This window comes from Dendropsophus ebraccatus, chromosome 2, assembly GCF_027789765.1.
Source record: "Dendropsophus ebraccatus isolate aDenEbr1 chromosome 2, aDenEbr1.pat, whole genome shotgun sequence".
NCBI classification, from domain to species: Eukaryota; Metazoa; Chordata; class Amphibia; order Anura; family Hylidae; genus Dendropsophus; species Dendropsophus ebraccatus.
The window spans coordinates 197335635-197360445 of NC_091455.1; the positions used below are offsets into that span (position 1 = coordinate 197335635).

The window sequence follows — 24811 nt, forward strand, 5'->3', positions numbered from 1 at the left end:
TGGCCTTGTAAACACAAGAAGGAAAAAACAAATGCGTAAAAATGGAAATTGGTGAGCCAACCGGTTATCAGGTGTATAAGGCGGCCGTCCAAGAAGATTGTTTATGGTTGTTCTATAACAAGATGAAATGGAATATTCTTTCTTCTTACATTTCATTTTTTTTTTTTTATAACAGGCTCCTTATATGAAAGATGTGATTTTGAGTGGGATTTATGCGGCATGACATCTGAAGGATGGGTCCGCACCAACGGGCTAGAGGCTACCAGCGCACTTTATGATCAAAATAATAATCTTACAGGTAAGGTAATGGCTGGTAAGGGCTATGTATTATTTTAGTATTTTTATCATACTATACAATGCCATACAGTGACAAGATGGTAGGAAGATCACTGGTGTAAAGTGTAAGGGCCCTATTACACGGAGCGATTTTTAACGATTAATGATAAACGAGATAATTTATCGTTAACCTGAAACCGTTCACCATATTACAAAGAACGATGGTTGTTAGTTACGATCGTTACTATGATCGTTTATTCCTTCTGATCCCAGCAAAACAATGAACAATGCGCAATTACACTGAACAATTAGTGAAAAAATGCGGAACTTGAGCGAACGAATGTGGAATTACAGCGAACGATTAACAAACGATTAGCCATAATTTTAGGTTTAGATCTAAATCAACGCTCAACGACATACAAACGATTTCCTGATTGTTTCCTGCAATTACGCAGAACAATTATCACTTAAATTTGAACGATATAAGATTTTTCACCCTAAGGGTCCTATTACACAAAGCGATTTTTAAAGATTAACGACTACCTATAAACTATCGCAAACGAGATTGTTTATCGTTAACCTGAAATCGTTCACCATATTACACAGAATGATGGCTGTTAGTTATTGCAATCGTTACTATGATCGTTTATTCCTTCTGAACAATGTGCAATTACACTGAACGATTATTAAACAAATGTGAAACTTGAGCGAACGAATGTGGAATTACAGAGAATGATTAGCAAACGATTAACGATAATTTTAGGGCCCTATTACACGGGAAGATTATTGTGTGAAAAATCGTTGTATCGTTCAAATTTAAACAATATTCGTTCTGTGGAATTGCAGGCAACGATTGAAAAATCGTTCGTACGTCGTTGATCGTTGATTTAGATCTGAACCTAAAATTATCGTTAATCGTTCGCTGTAATTCCACATTCCTTCGATCAAGTTCTGCATTTTTTCACTAATCGCTCAGTGTAATTGCACATTGTTCATTGTTTTGCTGGAATCAGAAGAAATAAACGATCATAGTAACAATCGCAATAACGATCGTAATAATGATCATATCTAACGATTATCATTATGGGTGATATAGTGAACGATTTCAGGTTAATAAACAATCCCGTTTGCAATCGTTAAAAACCGCTCCGTGTAATTGGACCCTTAGGTTCAGATCTTAATCAATGATTAACGGCATACAAACGATTTTTCGATCGTTGTCTGCAATTACACAGAACAATTATTGTTTAAATTTGAACGATATAACGATTTTTCGTCCCGTGTAATAGGGCCCTTAGGGGTAAGGTAATCCTCCGCCAAACTCTACGACCATCGTGACTGGGTTTATTCCAATAGTTCTTGGCATATGTGTTATAATACAGGATGCTTATTCTAAATAATTTAAGGGGATAGTTTAGATACTTCATTCTCATACCCTATTAGGGAAGTCTAATTGAATTATTTGGCTGGGGGCCTCTTATACAGAATCTTAAAGGCGTTGTTCACCAAAGAAAATGTTTTTTTACAAACTAATACCAGAGATTTGTAATTTACTTTTATTAAAATATCTCAAGTCTTCTAGTACTTATCAGCTGCTGTATGTCCTGCAGGAAGTGGTGTATTCTCTCCAGTCTGACACAGTGCTCTCTGCTGTCACCTCCGTCCATGTCAGGAACTGTCCAGAGTAGTAGCAAATCCCCATTTTTTAGTGAGCTACCTTAATACATTGGTCAGAGTGGATATTAATTATAAAGAGTGTCTCTCACGCTGGAGGACCTGCCCTGTCCTACATTACACAGACAACACACATTCTGGGTACTGTGTAATATTTAATTTTAACTATGAAGGTGCTGCAGGGATATTGAACATTGCTGCTAGGTTTCTCCTCAGGTTGTCACTCTCTGGGGCCCATTCTAAACTTTATGAGTGAAGACTAGCGTGGAGCCGACCTGTCAAACTGTTCAGGTTCGGCAACGTTTTTCCAACCGGAACGCTCAGCATTTGATTACCTGGAGAAGTTGGATGGCGCCCTAGGGAGTCCTGTTAAACATTGTTACAGCCATAGGCCAAATGCTGAGTACCCGAACAGTTTGACAGGTCAGCTTAACGCGTAGACATTGAAGACAAAACATGTCCCCTTCCTATTTTTGTATTGTAGTAATCTAGACAGTGTTAGGGATATGAAAATGTTGTTAACCCTCGATGACTCAACTGTTCCTAACATCAGATGACCCAAAAGGAAATCCTTTAAAGGAGGCGGCCATTTTAAAGTAAAATTGTTCAATGTACAGTATTAGTAACTGTACTCACTGTATATACTGACAGCAGCTCGATGTGTACTTCATAGGGCTAATATCAGACTCCCCTCCTTCAGGCTGTGCTGTCCTGCTCTGTGGTGATTCTGTCCATAAGATGGCCGACATGGAGGAGCATGTGACCATGCCCCACCCCCCAATGTCTAACACTGAGCCTTTTATATGCCTGTGGTGGACACTGGGGGAGGCAGAGCATGGTTACATGCTACTCCATGTCGGCCATCTTATGGACAGACTCACCACAAAGCAGGGTAGCCCAGCCTGGAGGAGGGGAATCTTATTTTAGCTCTATGAGGTACACAGGGAGCTGCTGTCAGTAAGTGCAGTACACTTACTAATACTGTACACTGAACTATTTAATCATAGTACAACATATTACATTTGTCAAAGTCATTGAGGTCAAATTTATCATGGCATTACAGCTGGAAAATGAGTCTTGAAAACTTCCCTTGATTGAATGTAGCATGCTTATTATTGAAGAGACTGTGAAGGTTTATTTTCAGGCACTACCTCATGGGAAAAAGAAAAAAAAAACTTCTCTTCAGTGACGCTTCACTTTAGAGTAGACTATAGTCTGACTAGAATGACTGAAATGATGGTGAAAAATACTCTGGCAAAAAAAAATTTTTCTTTCAAATCAATTGGTGTCAGAAAGTTATATAGATTTGTAATTTACTTGTATTTAAGAATCTCAGGCCTTCCAGTACTAATCATCTGCTGTATGCCCTACAGGAAGTGGTGCATTCTTTCCAGTCTGACACAGTACTCTCTGCTGCCACCTCTGTCCATGTCAGGAACTGTTCAGAGCAGGAGAGGATTTCTATGGGAATTTCTGGACAGTTCCTGACATGGACAGAGGGGGCAGCAGAGAGCACTGTGTCAGACTGGAGAGAATACACTACTTTCTGCAGTACATACAGCAGCTAATAAGTACTTGATTTGAAGGAAAAAGCTTTTTACCAGAGTACCCCAATAAAGGAGTGCCTCAGGATTAGAAAGTGGCTTGCTTTTTTTTACATAAATAACACCCCTGTTCCCTATGGAATTCCTTGGTATTGCCATATTAAAGGGGTACTCTGGAGAAAATCTTTATTTTCCAGATCAACTGGTTTCAGATAGTTATATAGATTTGTTATTTACTTCTATTTAAAAATCTCAAATTGTCCACTACTTATCAGCTGCTGTATGTCCTGCAGGAAGTGGTGTACTCTTTCCAGTCGGACACAGTGTTCTGTGCTGACACCCTTGTCCGAGACAGAAACTGTCCAGAGCAGGAGAGGTTTTTTATGGGATTTGCTGCTGCTCTGGACAGTTCCTGACATGGGCACGGGTGGCAGCAGAGAGCACTGTGTCAGCCTGAAAAGTAAACACACTTCCTGCAGGACATACACCAGCTGATAAGTACAGGGAGACTGGAGATTTTTTATATAGAAGTAAATTACAAATCTATTTAACTTTCTGAAACCAGTTGATTTGAAAGAATTTTCTTTTCGCTGGATTACCCCTTTAAGCCCCCATTCACTTCAGGCATAGCTCATGGGCAAGAATGAAACTGTTTCTGCCAAACTTTATTTGTAAACTAAGTAATCCCTTTAATTCCACATCTGAAAAGTAAACTACTAAAACACAATGTATAAAAACCGCAGTCTATGATGAGCATTGAGTGGCAGCAGGTAATAGACTCCTCCACTGAATATGGATCCTCATTATATGACATGATGCTATCGCAATATGTTTTGATAACATAATTTCAACACCAGGACAAAGTCCTTGGAGCAGATTCTATTACCAGAAATATCATTTTACTAAATCATTAACTTGGGCCTGATAATTGTCACTTTGAGTTATGAGTAATTATTTGCATTATTAGCTGCCTAAAGATGCACAAAAAAAGGCTAAACGTCCTATATTAAGCTTAATCTGTATTTTCATGTCTTAAATAAAAATAAATTAATTATGTAACGAGACCAATAATAAAATAAGTAGGCTATAAGGTTAGGTTCACACTACGTATATTTCAGTCAGTATTGTGGTCCTCATATTGCAACCAAAACCAGGAGTGGGTTAAAAACACAGAAAGGATCTGTTCACACAATGTTGAAATTGAGTGGATGGCCGCCATATAACAGTAAATAACGGCCATTATTTCAATATAACAGCCGTTGTTTTAAAATAACAGCAAATATTTGCCATTAAATGACGGCCATCCACTCAATTTCAACATTGTGTGAACAGATCCTTTCTGTGTTTTTAATCCACTCCTGTTTTTGGTTGCTATATGAGGACCACAATACTGACTGAAATATACGTAGTGTGAACCCAGCCTAAAGCATTATATATATATATATATATATATATATATACAGCCCATCATACCATTATATATACAGCCCAACATACCATTATAATATATACAGCCCAGCATACCATTATATATACAGCCCAGCATACCATTATATATACAGCCCAGCATACCATTATGTATATATATACAGCCCAGCATACCATTATATATATACAGTCCAGCATACCATTATATATATATATATATATATATATATATATATACAGCCCAGCATACCATTATATAGACACAGCCCAGCATACAATTATATATACAGCCCAGCATACCATTATATATATATATATATATATACTGCCCAGCATACCATTATATATATATATATATATATATATACAGCCCAGCATACCATTATATATACAGCCTAGCATAGCATTATACGTAAAGCCCAGCATACCATTATATATATATATATACAGCCCAGCATACCATTATATATACAGCCCAACATACTATTATAATATATACAGCCCTGCATACCATTATAATATATACAGCCCAGCATACTATTATATATACACAGCCCAGCATACCATTATATATATATATATATATATATATATATATACAGCCCAGCATACCATTATAATATATACAGCCCAGCATACCATTATATATATATAGCCCAGCATTCCATTATATATATACAGCCCAGCATACCATTATATATACAGCCTAGAATAGCATTATATATATACAGCCCAGCATACCATTATATATACAGCCCAGCATACCATTATATATATATATATATGTATATATATATATATATATATATATACATACAGCCCAGCATACCATTATATATATACAGCCCAGAATACCATTATATGTATATATGTATATATATATATATATATATATATATATATACATACAGCCCAGCATACCATTATATATATACAGCCCAGCATACCATTATATATACAGCCCAGCATACCATTATATATATATATATATATATATATATATATATATATAAAGAAGATGGTGGAGCTCTCTATACTTTACTGCACCTGAGGTCAGAGGTCAACCCAGTACCATGGGCAAAAAATTGCAAGATAAGGAATAAATAAAAAATGACCAATCCTCAAAGGTACTTGCCCAAATGGATATATTGTCAGTTTAAAAATACAATGTAATAACAATCAATACAATAAATTCAATAAATACATATATGTACACAGTTACCATAGGGCCCTAATGGTATAATAAATGCAATAAAAGATAAAAACCAGAATTGAATATATCAAGTGGAGCTTGGTATGGCTCCTAAAACTGGTATCTCAAATGAAGGAAAGAAAAAAGAGGGATTTGTATGGTGCACCTCTCACAAGACCAAATGGCATTGATGATTTTATCATAATATTCTGCGACCTGTGGTACGCCAGAGATGTTATGTCCACACAGGTAACGGTATTTGGAAAAGATCGCTAACGGTACTTGGAAAGAATCGCTAAGTACTCACTATTTGCGACCTGTAGTCCGTCTGTGGTTACCACTGTGGATCGCCAAAATGGAACGCTGAATGTCCGCTATATGCGACCTGTAGTACGCTCGCGGTTTCCACTGTGGAGCACCGTCCTGGGTCTCCGGTCTGAGGTATGGTTGTCTTTTTGTTTATACCGCTTCTAATGCCGGGAGCGCCGGCTGGAGAATGGCGTCTTCTCCGCTCGCGGTGTTGTAGTGAGTCCTGTTCGTGGCGATCCAAACGCGGGAACTCAGCTGTCAATCAGTGTTCCGTGGCGGTATACGCTGAATGTCGTAATCTGTAGTTTGACCAAGTCTCAATGCTCAAGGTCAGAGATGGTGCACTATCGGTACCAAGAGGATTAGCTATACGCGTTTCAAGGCAACCAGGGCCTCTTCGTCAGTAGCTTGTCCACAAGCTACTGACGAAGAGGCCCTGGTTGCCTTGAAACGCGTATAGCTAATCCTCTTGGTACCGATAGTGCACCATCTCTGACCTTGAGCATTGAGACTTGGTCAAACTACAGATTACGACATTCAGCGTATACCGCCACGGAACACTGATTGACAGCTGAGTTCCCGCGTTTGGATCGCCACGAACAGGACTCACTACAACACCGCGAGCGGAGAAGACGCCATTCTCCAGCCGGCGCTCCCGGCATTAGAAGCGGTATAAACAAAAAGACAACCATACCTCAGACCGGAGACCCAGGACGGTGCTCCACAGTGGAAACCGCGAGCGTACTACAGGTCGCATATAGCGGACATTCAGCGTTCCATTTTGGCGATCCACAGTGGTAACCACAGACGGACTACAGGTCGCAAATAGTGAGTACTTAGCGATTCTTTCCAAGTACCGTTAGCGATCTTTTCCAAATACCGTTACCTGTGTGGACATAACATCTCTGGCGTACCACAGGTCGCAGAATATTATGATAAAATCATCAATGCCATTTGGTCTTGTGAGAGGTGCACCATACAAATCCCTCTTTTTTCTTTCCTTCATTTGAGATACCAGTTTTAGGAGCCATACCAAGCTCCACTTGATATATTCAATTCTGGTTTTTATCTTTTATTGCATTTATTATACCATTAGGGCCCTATGGTAACTGTGTACATATATGTATTTATTGAATTTATTGTATTGATTGTTATTACATTGTATTTTTAAACTGACAATATATCCATTTGGGCAAGTACCTTTGAGGATTGGTCATTTTTTTTATATATATATATATATATATATATATATATATATATATATATATATATATAGCCCAGCATATCATTATATATATATATATATATATATATATATATATATATATATATACAGCCCAGCATACCAAGACGTGTGAACATAGCCTTACTGTTAAAGTTATGGCCGTATTACACAGTCTGATATACCCAATAAGCGAGCGTCGATCTGCTAGATGGTAGCTCGCTTACAGTGCCTATTACACGCAGCAAGGGTTGTGTGTGTGTATATATATATATATATATATATATATATATAGTTAGCGACATACTGTAAAATAATAACAATATATACTTACCTTTCCAGGTTCCCCCTTGTCTGTGGGATTCCCCGGTCTCTGCAGCTCCAGCTCTCACTCCTCGTCCTGTCTATGAAATTACAGGATGCTCAGTCAATCACTGGCCCTGGTGTTGTCCCGTATCGACCAGTGATTTGCTGAGCAGCCTGTCACTTTAGAGACGGAAACAGAAGTGAGAGTTGACCAGGAAATCCCACAGACAAGGCTGGAGGACACTGGGAGAGCCCCGACATGTAATTAATAGCTATATTATTTTACACATACAATCATCAGCCGTCGGCCGCGCCACTTATGACATGTAGCGATGTGCGGTCAGAGGCCGATGATTTTTATGTTTGCCCTATGCCGATGATCGGCTCTTCAGCTATTCATTGTCTTTATTACATACATAGAGCAATATCGGACTGATTCGGCCGATCGTTGCTCTGTGTAGTGGGGCCCTTACTCTTGTAACTGTTAAGAAAACATGTAAGAAATTTTTTTTTTTGCAAAAAAAGGATAGAAAAATAAATTTTTCAGACAATATAGATTTTATTAAAAAATTATTCTAGAGGAAACTCAAATATATATTTTTCTATTTTCCCAGCTCATTTCCTGGCGTTCACATCAGAGGGTATCCCTGGTGCCCAGGCCACCTTAAGAAGTATAAATTTGCTTCCGACTGAAGATCTGATTTCCTGTCAGGTAAAGCGTGGCATTATCAGGATATATTTAAAAAAAAAAATATAGTACCAATGGTTAATAGAAGAGAAAACTCCTGTGTACAGTATGATGTATTGCATTTACCATAGAAAGTTTGAACAAATACGAGGTATTAAAAATATAGGTACAGTGGTGCCTTGGATTACGAGCATAATTCGTTCTGGGACTGTGCTTGTAATCCAAATTACTCTTAAACCAAATCAAATTTTCCTATAAGAAATCATTGAAATGCTGACAATTGGTTCCACACCCCAAAAATATTGATTTTTTTTAAAATTCTGAATAAAATGTAAAACAAATGAAACAAACATTTAGAAACAGCTGAATGTGTGATATTATAAGTTACTGTGCAGTATAGCAATCAGCATGTGGAGTATAATGTATAGTAACTGCAAAATCTGAAAAACAGCGGTTTGTAGATACAGAATGGAGATGCAGATCCCCATATTGCAGTAATGCAGTATAACAGGCTAGAATAGAGAAGCAGGGCTGCTGCCAGAGGTCTGTGTGGTCACATGACAGCAATGGGTAAGGGGTGTGTGTTCAGCATGGACCAATCAGGAAGTGAGAATCACAGAGCTGTGCAGGAGGACAGTGACAGAAACTTTTCTATACAGCAGTGTGTATAGCTGAGTGTGAGTGCAGGCAGATTATAGCAGCAGTGTATATAGCTGAGTGTAAGTGCAGGCACATTATAGCAGCAGTGTGTATAGCTGAGTGTAAGTGCAGGCACATTATAGCAGCAGTGTGTATAGCTGAGTGTAAGTGCAGGCACATTATAGCAGGAATGGAGAGGATGGGAAACACAAGGGCTGACATAGACTGCAGGGAGCATGAAAGAATGAGCAGGGCAGATGTAGGCACATAAATGCAGCACTACAAAGAGATAACCTTCACAGTCCTGTCCTCTGATGTAAGCCCCAGCCTGAAGTGGATCTGCTATGATTTGGAAGGTGAGGGAGACTTCCTGGGTCAGGGTACAGTATAAAAGAGAAAAAAAAATTACAGTTCTCTTAATTCAGTGCAAAAGTGAACTGGGGTGGGTGAACCCTCCAATAATAAAGTGGTGACATCACAATATTCCATTATTTCCTCTCTCTAAGCTGAGAATGTACTACTACTTTGCCGATGACAGTTCCGTTCTCATGGTGGGACTGCAGAATCCGACTCAAGATCAAGTTAATGACATTTGGAAACAAGACTCAAGCCATAAAAAGGAGTGGAGACGAGGGGTCATTACTATTAGCAGCTCGGAGCCCTTTCAGGTTAGTCCTGCATAATTTCATTTTTCTCCGTAATGACTTTGACACAATGTTTTTATAAGATCCGCCGGGTGAAAAGGAAATATCAAGTGGTGTTATGAATTGCAAAAATGGTCACGTCTCCGGAGACTCACATCGGAGCGTTTGTCCTTATGTAAGAGTTTCTCTTTAGAATACGAAATTCAAAGGGAAATTTTGAAATCGCAACTTGAATATAAACTTGTAAAAAATTTGGGGAGTATAACTTATCTGTTTTGTTAGATTTATGCAGTCGAATAATTTGAAGAATGTTTGACTAAGACACTTGCTGTCAGTAGCAGCGAACGGTCGGAGCGCGCCGACGGCTTCCCAGGTAACTGGGCCGCCGGTTTCTTGGAGTGCATTGGCAGTGTCCCTAGTATGTCTCACCGCAGCCGGGGCTCGGACAACCCATGTGCTCTGCATTGCTATCATACTGACTGGCGGCCACCACCGCAAGTCAGCTCTGTGAAAGTGTTGGGGGCTGGAGTCTCTGCCCCAATCACTCCCTGGGGCTGGGACTCCAAACTATATAAGACTACTACCCCCATCATGCCTCCTTGCCTGTGATAGAGCCTCTTTAAGTGTGACTGAGCTACGGTTGTATCCTGATTGCTATTCCCTGGATTTCCTGATTTTGGCTTGTCTTTCCGACTATCCCCCCAACTTCTGATTTTGTACCACGGCGATCTGACCCAGCTAGCTGACCCCGCTTATATTGTGTTTGTTTCGTCTTGTCTCCATTTTGTATTTCACCTATACCAGTGTAGTACCAGTCTTCAGTTTGGGGCCGGCCTGCTAAGTAGCCAATCACTCCAAGAGGAAGGGACAGCATTAGGGATTCACTCGTCCTATTTTCCTGGGTGCCCGTCTAACACTTGCATTCAGTTTAAAGGATAGACCATCAATATTTCATAGGTTGGGGTCTGGCACCTGCCCCCCCAGTTGTTTGCTGGAGCTGTGCAAACATAGAGAACAGAACAGGAAATAGGCAGCTCCACACATTGTGTAGTGGCCATGTTGGGGTACTGCAAATCAACTACCATTGAAGTGCTTAGCGCTGAGGTGACGTCCTTGGTAGCTGAGCTGTATAGTGCAACATACACTGGACATTGGATTGCTGATAGATCTGATGTCAGTAGAATCTAATGTATATAGGTACAACTCCGTTTTCTCTTAAGACTACTTTGGGGGAAATAGGATATAGCATTTTGAATCACATATGATCGTTCTTTGTTCAGCTAGGTATAAAGAGATCTAAATCTCTGCCTATTGTCCTTACAATGTGAACAGAATCATAAGCATGAGCACTAGATTTCGTATAGTAAGTAGTAGCGGTGAGTGAACCTCTAGCACACTTGGGTTTGTCGGAACCAGAATTCTCGGCAATTGATTAGTGGTGGCTGAAGAAGTTGGATGCAGCCCTAAGGCTGCCTGGAAAACATGGATACAGCCATAGGCCATAGGCTGTATCCATGTTTTCCAGGACTCCCTAGGGCTGCATCCAACTTCAGCAGCCACCGGTAATCGACTGCAGAATATTTGGGTTCCGACAAACCCAAGCGTGCTAGAGGTTGACTCATCTCTAGTAGTTCAGACTTCGGAGCTTTATATTTTTCACCTCTCAGATCTTACTGCTGGGGTGTCTGGGAAGGACTGCATGGTATAGACCTCTTAGAGGTGGAGGCTCCGGAAAATTGTCTGTTTTGGCTTCCCTATAATCTGGGGCTCTACTGCTGCTTGCAAAGTGGATTGATAGGACGGCCTACCAGAGCTTTTTTTTTTTTAGGACTTTTAATACATTATTACAAGGAAGCCATTGGTCTGGGCATTAAGAGTTATGGCTACATTCACATGTTGCTTAAGTTTGTCCGTAATTGCGGAAACACAATTACAGACAAATTTAGGGCCCATTGATTTCAATTGGGCTGTTCACACTGTCCATAGTTTTACGGATCTGTAATTTGTGCTGCAAAAATTACTAACAAGCTCTGGTATGGGCCATAGACTTCTATGGGCCACACATTCACCCATAGAAGTCTATGAAAGCTAATGTTACATCTGTAATCTCCGCAAAAATTACAGACAACTATCACCTTTCCATTTTTTCTTTTTTTGCGAATCAGCAAAAAATAAGGATTACGGATGAACTATAGATGATTTTTTTTTTTAAATCTGGCTCAGTTGCCCCTAGCAACCAATCAGAATCCACTTTTCATTCCTCACAGACTCTTTGGAAAATGAAAGGTGGAATCTGATTGGTTGCTAGGGGCAACTGAGCCAGTTTCACTTTACACCATGTTTGATAAACCTCTCCCTATGTGTTTATGCTCCGTCCGGAATTCCATACGCTCAAACGCAACATAGGTTTTGCATAAATTGTGATTTATGTAAAACATGCGTTGTGTGAACACGGCCTAATACTGTACACTGAGCAATTTTACTATAAAGTGGCCAACCCATTTAACTACAACTATTTCCCGCTAGCTTTACGACCGTATTGGATTTCTATAAAAGTTTACCAATGACTTTATTCACCGTACAAATTACTTTTCACCAACGCGTTTCCAGTTAGGGGTTACAGTCCACAATTACGGTAAGATTCCTATCAGGTCGTATTGCTGTGAGATGGAAATTACTTGTTGAAGTTTGTCAGGGTGTAAGTGACACGAGGTCTATTAGGAAATATTAAGCTTCATTTGCCGCTACTTAGAATGTCTCCGAGATCTTTTCAAGAGCTGACATGTATTAACTCCTGACCTAGTTTTAACTAAGTTAAAATGACTGCACCTTCAGCCATCGAGCAGGAGACGTGAAACAGTGGAAAAAGTCTATTCTCATTAAAATTCGGTAATTATCTCAATATATTACAATTTTATATTACAATGGAGTTCACATAGTAACAAATGCCTCAGAATGTAGCATGTGTGGTTTTTTTAATGCAGTCAAAAACTAAGATTTATAGGGGTATTCTGGCGAAATCAACTGGTGTCAGAAAGTTATATAGATTTGTATTATATTTCTATTTAAAAATCTTCAGTCTTCCAGTACTTATCAGCTGCTGGATGTCCTGCAGGAAGTGGCGTATTCTCTCCAGTCTGACACAGTGCTCTCTGCTGCCACCTGTGTTCGTGTCACAAACTGTCTAAGGCAGGAGAGCAGTGTGTCAAACTTGAAATAATACATCATTTCCTGCAGGACATGCAGCAGCTGATAAGTACTGGAAGACTTCATATTTTTAAATAGAAGTAAATAACAAATCTGTATAAATTTCTGATACCAGTTGACACCAGTCCAGAGCAGGAGAGGTTTTCTATGGGGGTTTGCTACTACTCTGGACAGTTCCTGACATGGACAGAGGTGGCAGCAGAGAGCACTGTGTCAGACTGGAAAGAATACACCACTTCCTGGAAGGAATAAAAAAAAAAAAAATAGAAGTAAATTACATATCTGTATAATTTTCTGTCACATGTTGATTTAAAATGTTTTCTTTCTCCAGAGTACCCCTTTAAGGCCATGTTCACACAACGTATCTTTTGCATAAAATAGGGCCGTTGTTGCAATTTGCAATAACAGCTGTGATTTAGGCATAAGATACGTTATATGTGAATTAAGGGAATCCCATACACATGGTATACGCTCTGAACAGGATTTCATCCGGCTACATGAAAAACGGACATGTCAGTTTTGTGCGGCCGCTATTCATTGAATAGCGGCCGTACAGACATTTCAGTTAACACAATGGTCCGGCCGCACACTTCATTGTGTGCAACGGTTAATTGGGATGCAGGCGCACACGGATGCTGTTCAAATGCAGTACCAGCCGGGATGATCTTAACTGACACGGCCGGGTCACAGAACGGCCAATGTCATACAACGTGTAAATGTGGCCTACGTCTGTATATTAGCTGTATACAAACATTTTTTTTTGAAGGGGCGCTCCGCCACAAACACTTTAGTTTAAATTTAATGTAGTGTAGAATGATATGAGCATCAACCATCAGCACTGGAAATTTAATTGTTCTTTTTGAGCAAACATGCTGGAACCAGTACAATTAGTGATAACATTATATTAGTGAGTTATATGTCTTGGGGAAAGTGTTATTTAAAAAAAAAAAAAAGATACCAAAATACCCCTTTAAATCTATGTAAAGGTTAAATGGACACTGTTATAGTTAGGCCAAATAAAAAGCCATAGAGAGTTTAGGATGCTTGCTGATGGTTTCCACGTCGCCGCAAATTTATTCTTACACAAGACCGAGTAAAAATATACTAAAAAACATAAAACCAGCAAAAGTTAGATGAATACAAGTTGGATAGATGCTGTTTATTACAGTCGGTGTGGGATGGAGCTATACAGTCAACTTATGAGGATCTAATTAGACGTTTGGTCCTTGAGGAAACCTTGGACGCGTAGGAGGCAATGACAGCGTACAATAAATGCAATATGGCATTCGGGCCTTGAAAAATCACTCAGATTGGTTGTGCTAATAGAAACTGGCTTATTACTAAAGTCCATAGTGGTGATATAATGACAAGACCCGAGCTGGGATTAGTCCTCGGTCTCCGGGGTGGTCGGATGATGAACGTTCTCTGCAGTTATCAGTCTCTTCACTTGTTGTTGATCTATTGCTCTTTTCACGTGCTAATAGTCTTGTGTATGTTGAGTATTAGTATACGGCGGCAGCTGTGGGCGGTAGATACGACTAAATTGATGGGTTTACCGGAAGGACATATGTCATTCCAATGTATTCTGCAAGGTAACCGGCTTCCATTGTGTAGACAAAAGGGGAGATTTATCAAACATGGTGTAAAGTGAAACTGGCTCAGTTGCCCCTAGCAACCAATCAGATTCCACCTTTCATTTTCCAAAGAGTCTGTGAGGAATGAAAGGTGGAATCTGATTGGTTGCTAGGGGCAACTGGGCCAGTTTCACTTTACACCGTTTGATAAATCTCCCCCATAGTGTTGCCTTATGCCGTGCAATTTTCTTGGATGTCACCATAGTAGTAGTAACTGTTTCATTTAGATTGTAAGCTCATATGCCCTACCCTCTGCCTCACCCTCTTGTGCTGTAACTGTTAGGACTGAGAGCTTTGTACACAAAGGCTATATGGCTTCTTAGTATTGAGTTATACAGGATCCATAAGCTACTGTATATACTCCACCTGGTACCAAATGTACCAAAATATTAAGCAATTGCCCACTCAGCCAGTCAGTGACATCGATGGTGTCCCGTCCTAGTAACTGATTGGCTGGGCGGGCAATCACTCAGCCAGGGTTGTGACGTTGCAGCTAGTGGAGCTGCAGGACCCCGGCTGATGTGAACAGAAGCTGGGAACAGCCGTACAGTAGCACGGGGATGGGTTAGTCCACTTGTTTGTTATTTTCTCACCAACCCCCGCCTGCCTGCTGTTTTTTCAGTAAAGGTACCCTTAATAGTAAAAGTAAATAAAGCAGCCATACTTACCTGGCCATGCTTCTCCCAATGCCCACTGGCTTCAGCTCCAGTTACCACCCAGTTACAGCCTGCTCAGCCATTATTTGGTCCACCAGGACAGCACAATGATAGGCTATCACTAAACGGGGGACTGGAGTTGGCGCCGGGGGCATCGTGAGGAGGGAGAACAGGTAGGTAAGTACGACTGCTTTAACTTATTATATTATTTTATTCTAATTTGTTTCTATATTTCGGTTCTTGAAGCGATGGTTACACAAAATATAACAAAAACAAGGAAAAGGTTAACCAGGCACCCTGCGACCTGCTGAGGTTTTTACCTGGCTAAAAACTCAATTTTTCTATTGATTTCAATGGGGATTGTTAATCGAATCGAGCACTCCAGCACTGAAAAATGCTCAACTCGCATAATGAGAACTTGAGTATTTAAAGGGGTTATCCAGCCCTACAAAAAGATGGCCAATTTTCACCCTCTCTTGTCTCCAAATTGGGTGTGGTTTCAAACTCAGTTCCATTAAAGTGAATGGAGCTTAAAGGGGTACTCCAGCAGGGGGGGGGGGCACTTTTTTGCTGGGACTGGGGAGGAGGTGGCTGAGGGAAAACATGTCCACTCACCTCCCCGGTTCCAGCGGTGGATCCCTAGTTATATCCTTTATATTTTTGAAACGTGAATGAAACACATGTAGGATTTTCCCATATTCCATCCTGTTATGTAGCATTTAACCTTCTGCTTCAGAACACAGAGTACAATCATTTCGTCTGTGTGTTTTTTTTTTTAAAAATGTTTTTACGTATTTGGCATTTAGCTAGTAATTAAAATAAACTAATCAAATCACAATGGAGAAACCCTCCACCACGGCTGGCGCTCATTTATCCTCTAACAATAGCTGCAGGATAACAGAACACTTCTTTGCGCTTGGAAATGTCTTAAGAGCATTTTGAGAATAATTTACATTACAGAATGCCAGGTGTTGGAGCGCAGCTGAGTTCACTGAACAATAAAACATCCTTAAGGGACTCACTCTATAAAACTTGACACTTACAGTGGAATGTGACCAACTCCAACGTCGGAATTCTGGAAAACTCCGGAACACAGCGGAGGAAAGAATCTTAATACTGTAAAGAATTAACTGCGTGTCCGCTGGTCGTGTGGGAGGGCTGACCTTTGGAAATTTTTATGGTTGTCTTCATATGGAGGGCTGAAGAATAAAAACTAAACAAACTAAGACTAAGAAGAAAGGAATTCAAGATATAGGGGAAGATTTATCAAACATGGTGTAAAGTGAGACTGGCTCAGTTGCCCCTAGCAACCAATCAGATTCCAAACAGTCTGTAAGGAATGAAAGGTGGAATCTGATTGGTTGCTAGAAGCAACTGAGCCAGTTTCACTTTACATCATGTTTGATAAATCTCCCCCATAGGGTCCAAAAACACTGACTTCACCCCTTTTGGCTAATTTGGCCTTGTTGTTATAGAGAGGGCATTTACTTTGTTGCAGCAGTCAACAACTTTACGGTATAAAGGTCTAAGGTTGTCTCTGATATGTCCCTATAGAGTCATTTACTTACCTTGATCATCATTTTTGGGAACTTTATAGTTTATTAGATATGTAAATGAGGCGTTGAGGTGCACTGGGGGCGGGACTACCACCCTCAGTGCACTGATTGTCTCCAGTTTGGGTGTGGTTTTGCAATTAGTCTCCATTTGCTTCAATGGAACTAGGCTGCAAACCCACACCCAAACTGAGGACAAGAGTGGTGCTATTTCTGGAGGAAAGCAACCATGTTTTTCTAAGCCTGGATAACCCCTTTAGTATGCAAAAAACAAAACAAAACAAAGGCGATTTTTTTTTTTTCACATTCCACCAGAAACAGTTTATAAAAGCTAATCAATAAGTTATATATACCCCATAATGATGCTAGTAAAAAAAAAATGCAACTAACCCCACAAAAAACGAGTCCTTATCTGGCTCTATCTAGAGTTGAGCAAACTTTGAGCGCGCTTGAACCAGAGCATGCAGTATTTGAATACTCGTGTTTGAGTGGATGAAGCCCTAGAGAGTCCTGAAAATAATGGATACAGCCATAGGCCATAGGCTAATATCAATTTTTTCCCAGATTCCTTAGGGCTGCATCCAACTTTAGCAGCCACCACTAATTAAATGTAGCATGCTTCGGTTTGGACAAACCCGGTTGTACTCGAACTTTTCTCAACTCTACAGAAAAGTGGGGAATAGGAAGAGAAAAATGTAAAGAATTGCTAAACCTAACTTTGACGCAAGGGGTTAATCTCGGTAATGTTTTTTTTAGTGGTGACTGCGAGGGGGTACATACTTTCTGAAATACTAAGACCACATAATCCATTGTGATATAACAGAATGAACCGCTCAAAGTCATTTTCCAATTTTTTGCTTTTCCAAATGAGAGGCACACTGTTCCTGACGCGTTCCCAGCCTGGATCTGGGTGGTTGTCCGCATTTCATCACAGATGTGTTTTGCAGGCATGGATGATTGGTCGGAACATAAATTTCGCCTCACCATGTCATCACTGTGTTTTATTTGACAGAAGTGTGTATATTTAGTCATAAACACCAGCGGAGGATTGGCCGGTGCCCAGCGCTATATAAACCTTTCACAAATCTCAAAATGTTTAGATGAAAAAAAAAAAAAAAAAAAAGCTAAGATTAACAAATCTGCCAGGCGAGCGTTTATTTAGAAAATGAATGATAATGACCTCGTCTATTTGCTGTAATGCACATTAGTATTAGTCTAAGTGATTTCTAGCGTGACTTGTAACCAATTTACGAATGGCGCTCAACACGAGCAGAGAATGATAGAGTTTATAGAAGGTAGAAAAAAATAGAGAATTTGGAAACGAAAAGATAGTAGTGACGTTATGCATCATAAATATGTCCTGGTATCCGGGAGAATATTAGCTGTATGTAGTATAATATACAGCTGCTGTTTGGCTATGTTCACACATAATATTTCCGTCAGTAGTTTTTGAACCAAAACCAGCAGTTGGTTAAAAATACAAAAAATTGTGCAAATTTTTCCATTATAATTTTGTCCTGTGAGTTCAACTCCTGGTTTTGGTTGGAAAAAGACTGAAGGAAACACAAACCTGTGACTGTGATGGGCACTGTTCTGTATCCTGATAGACCTTGGGGCAGATTTATTAACTTCGTCCCTGGTGTACGCCATGGTAAAGGCACAAATTTTTGTGCAAACCACCTGGTTCTTGCAAAAATCACCCCTTTTTCTGAGGTGTTAGCCCCGCTCATCTGATGGGCAGGGAAGGGGGGCATAATAAGTACCAGGAGTAAATCATGGTAGAAATCTACACTGGCTCCAGAGTAAGTATAGATTTCTGGGCCCACGGTGGAGTGGAGGGCCCATCTTAGCAAAATCCAGCGGATTGATTAATGTCCCCCTATGTTTACACAAGGTTATTTGAGGGTATTTTAAAATTCAAAACTACTAAATATTTTTGCATTTTTAGGCTATGTTCCAGCTACGAGATCATAACAGGAAAAGGAGGCCTTCTGTTAATGTTCACGGCTGCAAATAATGATCATGATCATTAGCAGTTGTCATTAGCAATAGACAGCCACCTTTGGGTGTGTTCACACAGAAGAATCTGCAGGAAAACATTCCGCGGATTCCACCACAGGCCCCGCACGTTCCTGCTTGACTCTCCTCCCATGCCATAGACTCCATATAGACTCCATTCTGTGCTTGGGCAGATTCTGCCCTCCGTCCAAAGAATTGACATATCAATTTTTTTGGCAAAAGCCTGAGCCTAGAATGGAGTCTATGGCACTGGCGGGGGCAAGCGGCGGAATCTGCATGGGGTTCTCCTTGCTGATGCCGTAGTCTGAACGCAGCCTTTCCCTGATATAAGATGGCATGGCTGTTCTTATTGGATGGATGTCATTTACCAATAAATAATGTTTTTTTCTTAAAATAACAATGGCCATTATTCATATTTTCTGTGGCACTTTTCTTCACTTTTGGTCAGTCACTGGCACTTTGTTTTGGAAACACAGCTTGTTCTAAGCCCATGTTGTTTAGGTAGCTTGTTGCATTTTTCTCCCAGAGAATTCAATTGTATTTTTTCCTTAAAGGAGAAGTCCGGCAAAATTTTTTATTAAAGTATTGTATTGCCCCCCAAAAGTTTTACAGATCACCAATATACACTTATTACAGGAAATGCACATAAAGTGTTTTTTCTCCCTGCACCTACTACTGCATCAAGGCTTCACTTCCTGGATAACATGGTGATGTCACTTCCTGGAAAACATGGTGATGTCACTTCCTGGATAACATGGTGATGTCACTTCCTGGATAACATGGTGATGTCACTTCCTGGATAACATGGTGATGTCACTTCCTGGATAACATGGTGATGTCACTTCCTGGATAACATGGTGATGTCACGCCCCGACTCCCAGAGCTGTGCGGGCTGTGGCTGCTGGATAGGATGATGGCAGGGGGATGCTCAGTGTCCCTCCAGTGCCCTGTGTCCTTCAGTGTCCCCCTGCCATCATCCTCTCCAGCAGCCACAACCCACACAGCTCTGGGAGTCGGGTCGTGACATCACCATGTTATCCAGGAAGTGACATCACCATGTTATCCAGGAAGTGACATCACCATGTTATCCAGGAAGTGACATCACCATGTTATCCAGGAAGTGACATCACCATGTTATCCAGGAAGTGAAGCCTTGATGCAGTAGTAAGTGCAGGGTAAAAAGCACTTTATAAGCATTTCACATAATAAGTCTATATTGGTGATTTGTATAACTTTTGGGGGGCAATACAAAACTTTATTAAAAATTTCCACCAGACTTCTCCTTTAAAGGGGTTATCCAGGATTGGGAAAAAACACAGCTACTTACTTGAAAACACAGCACCACCCCTGTCCTCAGGTTGTGTGCAGTATTACAATTAAGCTTCTTTCGCTTTAATAAAACTGAGCTGCAAAACCTACACCCAAACTGATGACAAGAGTGGCGCTGTTGGAGATGTTTCTTTTTAAAACCTGGACAACTACTTTAAAGAAACTCAGGTGTAAACAGGTGTTGTACTTTCATGTTTTACAAATCATATTTTTAAGATACTATTTTGTATTTCCAGGTTATCATCAGAGCTGTCACATTGGGTAATGACACATCAGAGTCCATAGCCATTGATGACATTTCCTTCAGTGAAGGCTGCAGACCCGCTACTGGTAGGTATTTCCCCATTCTGTGATTTCGATCTGATGTCTGTTCTTCCAGAATGTAGAAAGATGCTTTTAGTCTATTCTGCAAAAAGTCAAAGAGACGTTCCCAGTAGAGAAGAGCGAACCTCGAGCATTCTTGGCTCCATCCAAACCCGAGCGTGCAGCGTTTGATTACCGGTGGCTAAAGAAGTTGGATGCAGCCCTAAAAAACATGGCTTCTACCTATGGCTATGTTCACACAACATAGATTTTGTATTAATCACAAATCGGCAACAACGGCTGTGATTAATACAAAACTTACGTTGTACTGCAGTCAGCGGTAATCCCGACCGGAGTGTATACACATAGGGGGAGATTTATCAAACGTGGTGTAAAGGGAAACTTTCTCAGTTGCCCCTAGAAACCAATCAGATTCCACTTTTGATTTTTCAAAGAGTCTGTGAGGAATGAAAGGTGGAATCTGATTGGCTGCTAGGGGCAACTGAGACAGTTTCACTTTACACCATGTTTGATAAATCTCCCCCATAGTATACACTCCAGGCGTGATCTGGATCCTGGCCGGTGTCTGACATGTCACACAATGTAGAGTGCGGCTCCGGACGCACTGTACATTGTGTTCAATGGTGAATTAGGGAGCGGGTGCACGCCTGCATCCCAATTTAATAGAATAGTACTGTAGTACCGGCTGCGATAAACTTCACTGACACTGAACCCATGCAAACATGGAGAAAAAAGATGTTGCTCTTCATGGGATTTAAACCCAGGGCCCCAAGGCTGCAAAGTCATAGAGGGACATTTTTGAATTCTCAGTCCGAGACCAACGCCAGGGAGAAGGCCCAGATTCGCCCCTTCTCCCTGGCGTACGCCTGCCGTATTCCCCGCTTGCCCAATGGGTGGGCAGGGGGCGTGACAAGGTGGGTAGGGGGTGTGGCCTCATCCTAAGCCACAGGCGTAAATCATGATTTAAATCCACACCTGCTGGAAGCAGGTGTAGGTTTGGTATGCCGAGCGCAGATTTGGATGCCAGGCTGGCTGGATCCACTAAGAGGTGTGCGCCTTTTAGTTAATCTGGTCGCCCAAAAGGGGCGGGGCCTAATTTAAGTCCTGTGTACGAGTACGCCGTTCTTCATAAATCCCCCCCATAAGGTTAAACATGGAGCCACCATGCTACCAATATGCTACCATTCCCTATCTAGGGTTCTCATAGAAATCACACGGCTACACCCTCTATATACTGTATATACGTCCTTGCTGGAAAGGTCTTTTAAATATTTCTGTAACCTTTTCCTGCTATTACTCGCCCTTCTTACATAGAATTAATTGCAGCTTCTTATACGTGAAGACAGGTTGTTGTTTTAGCAGAGGAAAGAAGATAAATTGTTTTCAGACTTTCCTTATGTTCTTTTCCAGCCACAAATAAATTTCCCCTGTGCTGGCGATCACAGGAAACACTGATCTGTGGCGCGGAGTCGGCTGCCCAGAACTATCAGCTCTGAATAATTTATCAATAGATTTTATTTTCAGCAATTGCTACATTTGTTACTGCAAAAACCCGAAACTCAGCTAACGTCCTTCACTCCCAGAGAACGTCATACGGAGAACGAAAAAGCCTTTCCAATGACATTATGAGCATTATATTAGTGAAACGTTAGACAGAGAAACACTCTCTGATATTGAATGGTAGAAAGGGTTCGGCATTGGCTTTTTATGGAGTTACTTAAAGTGACACTCCCAAAATTATTAAAGGGGTACTCCAGCGAAAATCTTTTTCTTTCAAATCAAGTTATATAGATTTGTAATTTACTTCTATTAAAAAAAATCTCGTCTTCCCATACTTATTAACTGCTGTATGTCATGCGGGAAATGTTTTATTTTCAGTCTGACACAGTGCTCTCTGCTGACATCTCTGGCGGAGACAGGAACGTTGTCTTGGTTTTCTATGAATCCCCATAGAAAACCTCTCCTGCTCTGGACAGTTCCTGTCTCGGCCAGAGATGTCAGCAGAGAGCACTTTCTGACACCAGTTGATTTGAAAGAAAAAGATTTTTTACTGGACAATTCCTTTAAGGGTTTTCTGCTTTGGACAACTCTTATTTACAATGGTAAATTGGCAATAAACTGATCGGATAGTGTCTTTATTTTGCCAGTGATATTTGGAAGAAACCTAATGGGGTAGTTCAGAAATTTATATTTATTTATTTTTTCATACTAACTGGTGCCAGAAAGTTATAGATTTTCAAATCATTTCTGTTTAAAATCTCCAGTCTTCTCATACTTATCAGCTGCTGTATGTCCTGCAGGAAGTGGTGTATTCTTTCCAATCTGACACAGTGCTCTCTGCTGCCACCTCTGTCCATGTCAGGAACTGTCCGGAGCAGGAGAGGTTTTCTATGGGGATTTACTTTTGTCTGTACAGTTCATGTCATGGAAAGAGTACACCACTTCCTGCAGGACATATAGCAGCTGATAAGTATTGGTGGTCCCCAGTGGTCTCCAGATCAGCGGGTTGGCATGTGACCTAAGGCGCTATGGAGCTGCCAAGAGGAGCCGAGTACAGCTCCGACCAGAAAGAAAATAGCCTCAGGAGAAAGCCAAGTACAACACACGGCTCTTCTCGGAGGCTCCATAGAGAATGAATAGAACCGCGGGTCACCCGTGGCCGTATTCAAAACAAAGGAGATGGGGCCAATCTGGAGATCTGGAGGTCTGTTCGGTGATGCAGTTATTGTCCTAAAAAAAAATACTTTTAAACTTGCAGCGCTGTGTCAAATTGTCTGTGCCCTAGGCCTGCACCACCTCTCCTTTCCTCCTCCCCGCCCTCTTCATCACTAGGAACGCCCAGGCAGGATTTCTCCTAATCATTACTTGTCTAAACACTGCACATGTGTTGGATTGTTAAAGCCCATGTGCAGTGTTTAGACAAGTGATGAATAGGAGAAATCCTGCCCGGGAGCATGCCTAACGACAAGGAGTGTGGGGAGGAAGAAAACAGAGGCAGTGCAGGGCTAGGGCATTTAGGAAAATAACTGCATCCCCTGCCGAACGGACCCCAGGACAGATCTTGGCTTAAAAGCAGCTATCCGAAGGTACAAGCGGTTTGGGGGGGGGGGGGGGGGGGTCAGATTGTGGGTACAGAGTCACTTTTAGCAGTGAATATTCCCTTATTTTCTGTACAAATCACTATTTAGTATTACTAATCCCTCAATAAAGAAAATATAAAAAAACAAACGCTATTCAACTTAAAGTGACTCTGTACCCACAATCTGGCCCCCCCAAACCACTTGTACCTTCGGATAGCTGCTTTTAATACAAGATCTGTCCTGGGGTCCATTCGGCAGGTGATGCAGTTATTGTCCTGAAAAACCACTTTGAAACTTGCAGCCCCGTGTCCTACGGGCGTGGCCTAGATTGTGTATGCCTTAGGCTGGCACACCCTCTCTGTCCCTCCCCGCCCTCTTCATCATTAGGAATGCTCCAGGCAGTTTTTCTACTATTCATCACCTGTGTGAGCACAGCACATGGGCTGGATTGTTAAGGCACCTGTGCAGTGTTCAGACAAGTGAGGAATAGGAGAATATCTGGCTGGAGCATTCCTGATGATGAAGAGGGTGGGGAGGAGGGACAGAGAGGGTGTGCCAGCCTAGTGCACAGATGCTCTAGGCCACGCCAGTTTGACACATGGCTGCAAGTTTAAAAGTTCTTTTTTAGGACAATAACTGCATCACCTGCCGAACGGACCCCAGGACAAAGCATGGATTAAAGGCAGCTATCTGAGGGTACAAGCGGTTTTCACGGGACAGATTGTGTGCACAGAGTCACTTTAAAGTTCTTTATAAGGCTGGGTTCACACTACGTATATTTCAGTCAGTATTGTGGTCCTCATATTGCAACCAAAACCAGGAGTGGATTAAAAACACAGAAAGGTTCTGTTCACACAATGTTGAAATTGAGTGGATGGCCGCCATTTAATGGCAAATATTTGCTGTTATTTTAAAACAACGGCTGTTATATTGAAATAATGGCCGTTATTTTCAGTTATATGGCGGCCATCCACTCAATTTCAACATTGTGTGAACAGATCCTTTCTGTGTTTTTAATACACTCCTGGTTTTGGTTGCAATATGAGGACCACAATACTGACTGAAATATACGTAGTGTGAACCCAGC

At 41.0% G+C, this 24811-nt stretch overlaps 1 protein-coding gene across 1 annotated transcript in view; it reads left to right on the top strand.

Moving 5' to 3' along the window:
* Positions 1-24811, top strand: part of MALRD1 (MAM and LDL receptor class A domain containing 1) — a 288505-nt gene that overhangs the window by 19238 nt on the left and 244456 nt on the right. The window contains exons 2-5 of the mRNA XM_069959034.1: positions 176-298; positions 8566-8663; positions 9785-9946; positions 20557-20650. Of these exons, the coding sequence (XP_069815135.1) occupies positions 176-298; positions 8566-8663; positions 9785-9946; positions 20557-20650 (477 nt within the window). The remainder of the gene's footprint in view (positions 1-175; positions 299-8565; positions 8664-9784; positions 9947-20556; positions 20651-24811) is intronic.